The sequence below is a fragment of the Anomaloglossus baeobatrachus genome, chromosome 2, assembly GCF_048569485.1.
Source record: "Anomaloglossus baeobatrachus isolate aAnoBae1 chromosome 2, aAnoBae1.hap1, whole genome shotgun sequence".
Classification (NCBI taxonomy): Eukaryota; Metazoa; Chordata; class Amphibia; order Anura; family Aromobatidae; genus Anomaloglossus; species Anomaloglossus baeobatrachus.
The window spans coordinates 704863228-704875552 of NC_134354.1; the positions used below are offsets into that span (position 1 = coordinate 704863228).

Genomic DNA, 12325 nt, shown 5'->3' on the forward strand with positions numbered 1-12325 from the left:
GCCGGCGGGGTACTTACTATACCTTCATGAAAGTCTCTACAGCGCCCTTCGCTACGTCCAGGTATGTGGTGCCCAGGTGGCTGCGCTGGTTCATGGAGCCGGACGTGTCTAGCAGGAAAAGTAAGATGGGCATAGTGCTGCGGCAGCTCCGACACTACGCGGCGCGTCCCCTCCACCGCAGCCCCATGTCCTCTTTGTGTGACAGCCTGCGCCCCGGGCTCCTCTGCGAGGCCGCCTAGAAGGGGTTAATGACAGTGGTGGCCGGTGACACTGGTGTTTGTGGAGCCGCACTGGTGTTTATGCCCCCTGCCCCCCGTGGATGTGACAGAAGTTTGAATGAGTTCAGCACTACTTCCCCTCTCGCAGCCTCTGTCTCCCTCTACTGAGCGCTTCCTTTCGCACTCGCGGCTTTTAAGGCGAGCAGGAGGGGTCCGAGAGATCCCAGTATGGCTACGTCACTGGCCACGTGATTAACCATCCGGCGCTCCCATTGGTCGTTCTTGTTGCGCCTACTTAACATATTCATGAGCGGATCGGGAGCGCGCTCTGCGTTTAACTCTTTTGGCTGCTACGCATGCGCACCTGCGCAACGTAAAAAGACAGCGGTTATCCGACCTCAACGTGTTAAACGCTCGCCGGGGGGCGGGGGAGGGGGGCTGACCCGCGGGCCCGGGAGGGCGGGAGAGGACGTGGGCGCGTGCGGGAGCTGGGGCGCGCGGCTATAACGGGCGTCGTCGTCAGTGATTTTCCCTCAGTCGTCAGCAGAGGAGCGGTGGTGGCGGAGGTCGCAGGGGCCGGCTCAGGAGGGAGCCGTTATATAAAGGCTCGCAGCCCTGTCTCCCCGCTGCGGTTATATAATAGTGCGGCTCAGGTGATCCCGGACAGGACGGCGGGGACGAGCCGCTCCGAGGTGCCCTTCACCGAGTAATCTGCCCTTCCGGGCCCCGGCTGCGCTCATGACCACAGCTGTATAAAGGCGTCATTTATAAAGCTGCCTGCAGCGGAGAGAGCCGGCCCGAAGCCATGGAGAGCTCCAGGCAGCACATGATGGCGGTATTAGTGCTCCAGGCAGCACATGATGGGGGTATTAGTGCTCCAGGCAGCACATGATGGTGGTATTAGTGCTCCAAGCAGCACATGATGGGGGTATTAGCGCTCCAGGCAGCACATGAATGCGGTATTAGTGCTCCAGGCAGCACATGATGGGGGTATTAGTGCTACAGGCAGCACATGATGGGGGTATTAGCGCTCTAGGCAGCACATGATGGGGGTATTAGTGCTCCAGGCAGCACATGATGGTGGTAGTAGTGCTCCAGGCAGCACATGATGGGGGTATTAGCGCTCCAGGCAGCACATGATGGTGGTATTAGTGCTCCAGGCAGCACATGATGGGTATTCGTGCTCCAGGCAGCACATGATGGCGGTATTAGTGCTCCAGGCAGCACATGATGGCGGTATTAGTGCTCCAGGCAGCACATGATGGCGGTATTAGTGCTCCAGGCAGCACATGATGGCGGTATTAGTGCTCCAGGCAGCACATGATGGCGGTATTAGTGCTCCAGGCAGCACATGATGGCGGTATTAGTGCTCCAGGCAGCACATGATGGCGGTATTAGTGCTCCAGGCAGCACATGATGGCGGTATTAGTGCTCCAGGCAGCACATGATGGAGGTATTAGTGCTCCAGGCAGCACATGATGGAGGTATTAGTGCTCCAGGCAGCACATGATGGAGGTATTAGTGCTCCAGGCAGCACATGATGGAGGTATTAGGGCTCCAGGCAGCACATGATGGAGGTATTAGCGCTCCAGGCAGCACATGATGGAGGTATTAGCGCTCCAGGCAGCACATGATGGAGGTATTAGTGCTCCAGGCAGCACATGATGGGGGTATTAGTGCTCCAGGCAGCACATGATGGGGGTATTAGTGCTCCAGGCAGCACATGATGGGGGTATTAGTGCTCTAGGCAGCACATGATGGTGGTATTAGTGCTGCAGGCAGCACATGATGGTGGTATTCGTGCTCCAGGCAGCACATGATGGTGGTATTAGTGCTGCAGGCAGCACATGATGGTGGTATTCGTGCTCCAGGCAGCACATGATGGTGGTATTAGTGCTCCAGGCAGCACATGATGGGGGTATTAGCGCTCCAGCCAGCACATGATGGAGGTATTAGTGCTCCAGCCAGCACATGATGGCGGTATTAGTGCTCCAGCCAGCACATGATGGCGGTATTAGTGCTCCAGCCAGCACATGATGGAGGTATTAGTGCTCCAGCCAGCACATGATGGCGGTATTAGTGCTCCAGCCAGCACATGATGGAGGTATTAGTGCTCCAGCCAGCACATGATGGAGGTATTAGTGCTCCAGGCAGCACATGATGGAGGTATTAGCGCTCCAGCCAGCACATGATGGGGTTATTAGTGCTACAGGCAGCATATGATGGAGGATAGTAGTGCTCCACTCAGTACATGATGGAGTGTAGTGCTCCATACTGTCATATAAACAATGTAGTGTCCTGTAATAAACAATAATCCAGCACTGTCCTGTAATCTATGTAATAAACCTCTGCAGTGTACTCCATTGTGTATTATGATATTTAATGTGAAAAGATCCTGCAATATTGAAAATTTAGGATTATAATCTCTGGTCACACACAGTTGCTGTGTCGTGTGAGATTACCATGTTACATATGTGTCTGTAGCATGTCACAACCCGGTGTCATACGTACGGTGTACTGTAATATAATCCAGCATTGTGAGCAATAATACGCAACACCGAGGGGGTGACACCAAGAAGCAGAAGTTGTGGGATTATGGAAATCTCAGGATGGGTAGACCTGGCACAGTAATGATCTGCAGAAGATTAAAATACAATTTTCAAAACATGTCGATTTGTTCAGTATCAAATATGAGACACGCACGCACGCACACACGTACACACACATCTTGGTTGTTAACAGTGAGGTATAGAGGATATAAACTGGACACAATGTAATGGCTTCAGAGCGGAATAAAACTTTTTTTTTTTTCTTTTTCATTTCACTTGTGTTGCAGAAATATTTGAAATCAATGTTTTTCATCCAATCAGTAACCTTTTTTTTTTTAACCCAAAGGCCTAGTGCAATGAAAGAAAATCTCATATTGCACTGCTAATAGTCAATGAGGCAGAGCAGATCTACAAATTTATTTTTTCTTTCTTATCCAGATATAGGATGAAAAAAATCACAGCATGCAGTGTATGGCCATATAATCCGACAAGACTCGCCAATACAAGTCAATGTGTGCTATAAACGAAATGGACAGCATATGGACCTTTGGTGTGATGTCCGTTTTTTACGGCTACATTACCATTCTGTAGCATAGGACACTGTAAATGAACCTGTAAATAATTGTGAAATAGTAGTTGAGAAAAAAAACACCATAAGGGCTCATGTCCACTTGCGATTTTCATGTGCGTGTGCGATCTAATAAAATAAAACAGATTGCACTCGCACCAGTGTTAATCTATGGGGCAGTGTCCTCTTGCTTATTTTTCTACGGTACAAATCATGCTCTCGGTGCAATTGCAGTGAGTCTCGGCTCACGCACCCCCAACATCACACTGCACTATGTTATACGACTGCGGTGAGGTGCACGCAGAGACAGCGGAGGAGATGGGAAAAAGTGCTACCTCCATCTTCTCTGCTCCTGTGATGCGATTGCAAGATCCCGTCACAGTCGCATCATCCTCGGCTGACGCATGCGGCACAGGGTCATTAGCATATTGCTTCCGATGCTCTAGCATCGGAAGCGGTACGCAAGTGGACTTGAGCCTTATGGCTGACGTACGGATACTAGGTGAGAAGAAAACTGCACACTCGCATAAACTCGTTTAGTCCTACTCTCCTGGATGAAAATTAGTCTGCTTTTTCATACGCTCGTATGACCCTGGCCTTAGTGGGTGTTATCAGCGGTTTCCCTGGGGTTATTTACTGTGTACTTCTCCTTGTATGGTGCTGACCAATCGCAAGCAGTCCTGATTTTGTGGCCTAACGTGTATGGATAGAGCACACGTGACTGACACTGTTCAGATCAGGTCAGTGTGGGAGGAGGGCCAGCACAGCTGAGTTTTGCTGTGTCACATAATCCCGTCTATCAGTTTGCTCCTCTCACTGCACTATCAGCTCTGCTGTACTGCCCCTCTTCCACACTGTATGTAGATGAGAGCTCAGTGTCCGTATCACACTTAAGTCTGTTGTGCTCAATTTGTACTCTATGCAGTAAGACCAGGGCAGGGTCTCGTTACATGTCACACAGGAGGAGCCTATAACAGGCAGGTTACTCCTGTGTGGGGTTGGATTCTTTTTTCCTTTGAGTGTAGCTGCCTGGTTATGATTGGCCAGCATCATACAGGGAGAAGTACACATTCCCAGGGAAATCTGTTTGAGAACAGCCACTTGCACTGGTGTAGCCAGTTAAACATGATACGTTTGTTGAAAAGTACTCAATCTGAGAAATGTTCTACCATGCTGAATGCACTTGTGTACAAAAATCATCAAGATCTGCTGTTGGTGGCTCCCTTTGCATTTGCTAATTAATAACGTCCCAGAAGTGCTCATTGGAAGACAAGTCCAGAGACGCTGAAGGACACGATAACAATTTTAGGCCCAGCTGTAGCTTGAAGAGCATGCAGTCTGGAGGTGTGGTGTTGGAAAAATGCCTCCTGGGACGCTTGGAGAAATGGCCATACCATTGACTCCACCACCAAATCGTTGTTAGGCTACTTTCACACATCCGGCTTGAGCCCTGCGGCTCAATCCGGCTGTGGAAGCTATGCAACGGATGCGCTGAAAACACCGCATCCTTTGCATAAGTTTTTCCCATGCGGCCCGCCCGGTTTTTGCCGCTTGCGGCATGCTACTGAGCATGCGCAGTGGCAAAAACCGCATGCGGCGGCCGGATGCGGTATTTGCCGCATCGCGCCGCATCCGGCCGCCATAGGCATGCATTGAGAGATGCGCCGCATCGGCCGAATGCGGCGCGATGCGTTTTTTTTTTGCCGCACGAAAAAACGTGCCAGGCAACGTTCCATCCGGCCGCCGCATCGGCTAAATCTGCCGCATGCGGCAAAAACCGGATGGAACGCAATGCCATGCGGCACAATGCGGCACTAATTAAAGTCTATGCAGGAAAATCGCAACCGGCAGCAAAAAAAAACGGTTGCGATTTTCCTGCAAAGTGCCGGATTGTGCCGCAGAAGAAAAACCGGAGGTGTGAAAGTACCCTTAGTGTACCTGGAATGAACACTAGAGGAGTCTGGCTACCCTACATTAAGCCACCACACTACATAATCCCGGGAGTAGGACCGAAGTGAAGGTCTCATCATGGTGTTGCCGAAGTATCAATGCATTCATACATATCAAAAGGAACTGTAACCAATATAAGGAGTATGTTGACGCAGGTTTAAGAAGTGGAAAAGGATTTAGTATTGGTAATATAAAGGATATAATATCCTAATAAAAGGATCTTTGGACAAATGATTACAAACGTGCACAAAAAGACAGCCACAAGAAAATGTTCATATGAGCATAGGTTGGCAATGCCGATAAGATCATAATCTCTAGTCACATATAGATGCCCAGATCAGTCTCACGTGACCATATTAAATATATGTGAAGAGAGCAAATCACATAAAGGAACTGTGTAAAAGTGAGTGGTAAAATAAAACTCATAATGTAGAAATAGTTTTCTTTTATATAAACAATACTTCAAGTAGTACAATAATAAAGATACCGAGGGCAGACCAAACAGCCAAATAAATAATGTGAATATGTAAAAAAAAAAATCACGAGTAGAGATGAGCAGACCCGTAGAAGTTCGGTTCAGCCGGACTTTATATAAGGTTCATTCTGGACCTGGACTTGGCCAGAATCCAAATGAAAGTCACTAATTGGGCAGTTCGTCTCTCCAGCCACATACAGCCAGCCATAAACAGAACACTTGCAGGGGAGGGACAATTTTTGATTTTTATTTTTTTTTTCGGTGTACTGTACACACTACATCTGAAAACGTTTTACCCCCAATGAGAGCCATTCAGAGACTTCATGCGGCTCGCACTGGGCCGAGCAAACCCAAGCACAGTGAGGCTCAATCAAGTTGTTAGCATATGTAAAACTTGGACACTGTTTTTTTTTTTTTTTTTTTTTTTTTTTTTAAAGGTCCATGTTCAGTACAAACCCCAAACTTTACAGTTCGGGTTCACTCATCTCTACACATAAGTAGATATTTGGCATGTGAATATTTAACTGATACTGTAATTCGTGACAAAAAAATTACAATGTATAAGATGCAAGCAAAAAAAGTATCCTAAATGAGGAAAGTGAAAGAGGGCATGTGAGGTGGAACACCCAAAAAGCCCCTCTGATGGCAGAAAGTAGACCAACAAGGGAGAGTTCATAGAAACCTCATTAGTATGGACGAAGTCCAGGTAAATATCATTTTGTATATGTAAGTCAATTATCCGGTTGGTGTAAGTGTTGCAATCATATTCCAGAGGATGATATCAGTGCGGGGTTTTTCAGAAAGTCCCAGATGACCTGGAGAATCTTTTAACACCGGCATTTATATTCCTGAATGAAGAAAAGGGGTGTATGAAAATACAGGTAATTTTTTTTTTCTTGGAATGGCAATATTTGTTGGGTGGTATCTCCCATATACTGGCTTGTGTTTGAGGACATTAATTGTAACTAAATTTAGAATAACATAACCTATTTACACTACGAGGATGTTTTACCTTTGTCCATTATTAGGCACTCAGCTATTTTGTCTTTATATACTGGAGATCAAAGTTAGAGAACAATGTATGATCATTTTCTTTTTTTAAAAATAATTTTATTTGTGTACTATACTGGCGCAGCGCATAGTGATGTATTAGGACAGCAGAGTGTACTGTAATACATATACAGTAAGGGAAAATAGTAAAATAAAATATATGTAATAAAGCAGTGGAGTATAATATATGAGATACAGTGTAAAGTGCTGACATATAACGCAACTCACTGAAAAACAAATTAAATAAAAACAACTATTAGAAACACAAAAAAAATTATCAATATTCTGGCCAAAATACGTAATCTTGCAGGCCACGTCATGGGTCCTCATTGTTTTCCACGTTCTTACACTAAAATTAAAAGGACATAAAAAAAAAAACATCAAATAGTGTTGGCTGGGACAATTTGGGGTGCACATTCTAATGCTGGGCAGCCTGCCTAATGTAATAATATGAGTGTGATTAATAGGTTGTGAGACAAAAACTGCACTTTGTGTGTGACTGATGCCCTATACCAGCCTTATCCGTGTGCATTTGTAATACTAGGCAGCCACCCACTCCGTGATGGGGCGGTGGGTGAAAAAGTCATCAGTATTTTGCACCCATTCCCTTCTTCCTATATCATGCAGGATGGCTGGCTGCACCCTGTAATGCATTAGTTTTGTGATCTGGTGTTGGTAAATAAGGCAGCCTTAATAGTACATTTTAACCCCTTTAGGACGAAGCCAGTTTTGTACTTAATGACCAGGCCATTTTTTGCAATTCTGACCAGTGTCACTTTATGAGGTCATAACTCTGGAACGCTTCAACGGATCCCGGTGATTCTGACATTGTTTTTTCGTGACATATTGTACTTCATGATAGTTATAAATTTAGAACGATATTTTTTGCTTTTATTTGTGAAAAAATCGGAAATTTGATGAAAATTTTGAAAATTTTGCAATTTTCAAACTTTTAATTTTTATGCCCTTAACCCAGAGAGTTATGTCACACAAAACAGTTAATAAATAACATTTCCCACATGTCTACTTTACATTAGCGCAATTTCTGAAACAAAATGTTTTGGGGTTAGGAAGTTAGAAGGGGTCAAAGTTCATCAGCAATTTCCCATTTTTTCAACAAAATTCACAAAACCATTTTTTTAGGGACCACATCACATTTGAAGTGACTTTGAGAGGCCTAAGTGACAGAAAATACCTAAAAGTGACACCATTCTCAAAACAGCACGCCTCAAAGTACTCAAAACCACATCCAAGAAGTTTATTAACCCTTCAGGTGCTTCACAGGAACTAAAGCAAAGTGGAATGAAAAAAAGCAAAAAATAAAATTTTACCTAAAATGTTGCTCTACCCCAAATTTATTCACTTTTAGAAGAAATAACACAACAAAATGAACCCCAAAACTTGTTACCCACTTTCTTATGAACGCGCCAATACCCCACATGTGGTCAGAAACCTTTGTTTGGACAAATGGGAGGGCTCGGAACAGAAGGAGCAATATTTGAATTTTGGAAAGCAAATTTGGCTGAAATAGATTGCGGGCACCATGTTGCATTTACATGTCCGCCAAGGTACCTAAACAGCAGAAACCCCTTACAAGTGACACCATTTTGGAAACTAGACCCCTTAAGGCTTCTATCTAGGGGTATAGTGAGCATTTTGGATACACAGGTACTTCACAGATTTTGATAACGTTACGTTGTCACATTGAAAATTTTCATTTTTTTCTCAAAAATGTTGCTTTAGCATCAATTTTTTCACTTTTTCAAGAGGTAATTCCAAAAATGTGACCCCAATGTTTGTTACCCACTTTTTTATGAGCGCGGTGATACCTCACTTGTGGTCTGAAACCTTTGTTTGGAGAAATGGGAGGGCTTGGAACGGAAGGAGCAATATTTGAATTTTGGAAAGGAAATTTGGCTGAAAAAGATTGCGGGCACCATGTCGCATTTGGAGGACCCCTAAGGTACGTAAACAGCAAAAAAACACCACAAGTGACCCCATATTGGAAACTAGGCCCCTCAAGGAATTTATCTTGATGTTTGGTGAGTACCCTGAACCCCCAGGTGCTTTACAGAAGTTTATAACGTTGAGCCATGAAAATAAAAAAATAAAATTTTACCACAAAATTGTTACTTCAACCAGGTAGCTTTTTTTTTCACAAGGGTAACAGGAAAAAACTCACCATGAAATTTATTGCGCAATTTCTCCTGAGTTTGTTGATATCTTGTATGTGGTGGAAATCAACTGTTTGGGCACACTACAGGGCTCAGAAGAGAAGGAGTGCAATTTGACTGCAAAATTGGCTGGAATCAATAGCGGACGCCATGTTGCATTAGGAGAACCCCTGAGGTGCCTAAGCAGTGGAGGTCCCCCACAAGTGACCCCATTCTGGAAATAAGACCCCTCAAGGCTTTAATCTAGGTGTATATTGAGCATTTTGAATACACGAATACTTCACAGAATTTGATAAGCTTAGGTTGCCATATTGAAATTTTCATTTTTTTCACAAAAATGTTGATTTAGCGACACATTTTTCACTTTTTCAAGAGGCAACAACAAAACGTGTACCCCACAGGTTGTTATCTAATTTCTTGTGAGCGCAGGGATACCACACATGTGGCCAAAAACCTTTGTTTGGATAAATGGGAGGGCTTGGAATGGAAGGAGCACCATTTGAATTTTGGAAAAGTTGAAGTAAATTGCGCGCACCATGTCACATTAGCAGGGCCCCTTGGGCACCTATACATCAGAAACCCCCCACAAGTGACCTCATTTTGGAAACTGGACCCCTCAAGGATTTTATTCAGGAGTATAGTAAACATTTTGAATCCACAGGTACTTCACAAAACTGTTGCTGTAGCAAAAAATTTCTCACTGTTAAGGGGGCTTTACACGCTGCGACATCGCTAATGCGGAGTCGTTAGGGTCACGGAATTGGTGACGCACATCCGGCCGCATTAGCGATGTTGCTGCGTGTGACACCGATGAGCGATTTTGCATCGTTGCAAAAACGTGCAAAATCGCTCATCGGTGACATGGGGGTCCATTCTCGATTATCGTTACTGCAGCAGTAACGATGTAGTTCGTCGCTCCTGCGGCAGCACACATCGCTATGTGTGACGCCGCAGGAACGAGGAAGCTCCCCTTACCTGCCTCCCGGCCGCTATGAGGAAGGAAGGAGGTGGGCGGGATGTTCCGGCCACTCATCTCCGCCCCTCCGCTTCTATTGGGCGGCCGCTCAGTGACGTCACTGTGACGCCACACGGACCGCCCCCTTAGAAAGGAGGCGGTTTGCCGGTCACAGCGACGTCGCCGGGCAGGTAAGTATGTGTGACGCATGTGCGCGATGTTGTGCGGCATGGGCAGCGATTGCCCGTGTCGCACAACAGATGGGGGCGGGTACCCACGCTAGCGATATCGGGACCGATATCGCAGCGTGTAAAGTAGCCTTTAGGCTATGTGGCCATGATCCAGCGACACGGCGTCTAGTACCCAGTGTCAGCCTCCTGCAGAAATGTGAGTGTTGTCCACGGGAGAACGCAGCTGCCCATGCCCACGATTTGGGTTCAGGCTGCTGTGGACTTTAGTTCTATTCTACCTGCAAAGAACACTCATCTCCGCAGCATAAATTGACATGCTGAGGCTCGGGAAGCTGCGCCACAGGTCGATTTATGCTGCGGAGAAAAGAAACACAGTGGGCACGGGATTTCTAAAAATCCTGCCACTGTGCTTCTACTGCACAACGCAGCGTTATGGACGCAGGGAAAACACTCTGCGCCCAAAATGTTGCAAACCCTGATTGTGGGCACACAGCGTAAAATGCTACAATGGATGAATGGATAGATGTCAAACATATATAACGTCCCACCCCCCTGCATATTCTAAGCTGGCGCCCTTTAGTGCCTTTCATGTGACACTAAAGGATGCCTAGCCTTGTATTTAGCCCAAAAAAAAAAAAAATAATTAAAATAAATGACGTGGGGTCCCCCCTATTTTTGATAGCCAGCTAGGGTAAAGCAGACAGCTGTAGCCTGCAAACCACAGCTGACAGCTTCACCTTGTCTGGTGATCAATTTGGAGGGCTCCCCAAGCTGTTTTTTTTTTTTAATTATTTATAAATAAATAATTTAAAAAAAAAAACAAACGTGGGGTCCCCCCAAATTAGATCACCAGCCAAGGTGAAGCTGACAGCTGGGGTCTGGTATTCTCAGGATGGGAAGAGCCACGGTTATTGGACTCTTCCCAGCCTAAAAATAGCAGGCCGCAGCCGCCCCAGAAGTGGCGCATCCATTAGATGCGCCAATTCTGGCGCTTCGCCCCAGCTCATCCCGCGCCCTGGTGCGTTGGCTAACGGGGTAATGAATGGGGTTGATACCAGGTGTGTAATGTCACCTGGCATCAAGCCCAGCAATTAGTTATGTCACGGCGTCTATCAGATACCCGACATAACTAATTGACAGTAATAAAAAAAAAATTGACAACAAAAAAAAATTTATTTGAAAAAACACTCCCCAAAACATTCCCTGATTGACCAATTTATTGAAAAGAAAAAAAAAAAATCCACAATAATCCATTTGGACGTCCACGTCGCCTCTGGACCTTCTAGAATATGGGGGACACGTTCAGGGAACGTATCCCCCATTTTCTAGGAGGGCAGACCCTCCATTTGAGGAGAGTGGGTGCAAAGAATCTGCACCCACTCTCCCCGGGTCACAGCTGCAGACTCTGTGCAGCAGCAGCCAGCGTCCTGAACACAGGAAGCTGTCATCTGCTCGGCACATGTGACCGGAGTCTGCAGAGAAGGAGGAGGGGGCCGCGGGGGATCAGCGCTCCGGTATGTATGACACCGGGGGACACCGGGGAACACCAGGGGGGGGTAGGGGGGGACCCGGCAGGGCCTAGGGAGCAGGTTTCTGTCGCATGTGTGATGGCACATGCGACAGAAACCATAGGAACAGTGGAAATGCGGCCGGCGCGCTGCTGTGATCGCCGGTGCGCGCGGCCATCTTGGATTTTCGGGAGGGGGTTGGGGGTCGGGGGGGGCACTTTGGGGACACCGGGGGACCGGAGGGAACCGGGAAAAAGATTTATCTCCCATCTGGCATGTTTGATCATGCCAGATGGGAGATAAATCATTTTTTACCGGCGCGGTCATTTACTATAACTTGATGATCGGTATACGGTGTATACCGGTCATCAGGTGAGTGGGGACCGGAAAAACCGGCCCGAATCATGATCTCCAGGGTCTCAGCTACCCCCGGCAGCTGAGACCCCGGAAATTTTCTGACTCTGGGGGGCGCTAGACCCTTTTTTCCGACCGCCGTTAAAAAGCGGCGGATCGGAAAAAGTACCCTTATTTACCGCCGTTAAAAGGCGTATCGGCGGTCGTAAAGGGGTTAATATACATATACAGTGGGGAAAAAAGTATTTAGTCAGCCACCAATTGTGCAAGTTCTCCCACTTATAAAGATGAGAGAAGACTCTAATTGTCATCATAGGTAGACAAAAACTATGA

General features: G+C 46.4%; 1 protein-coding gene across 2 annotated transcripts in view; it reads right to left on the bottom strand.

The window, feature by feature from the left end:
- The window catches only part of INTS6 (integrator complex subunit 6), a 59311-nt gene extending 58905 nt beyond the window's left edge, over window positions 1-406 (bottom strand). The window contains exon 1 of one of the 2 annotated variants that reach the window (XM_075337296.1): window positions 23-406. In XM_075337296.1, coding sequence (XP_075193411.1) covers window positions 23-133 — 111 coding nt within the window. In that variant the 5' untranslated portion in view covers window positions 134-406. Of the gene's footprint in view, window positions 1-17 lie in introns of both variants that reach the window. The other variant, XM_075337297.1, reaches the window with a different exon arrangement.
- Between the last annotated feature and the right edge of the window lie 11919 nt (window positions 407-12325).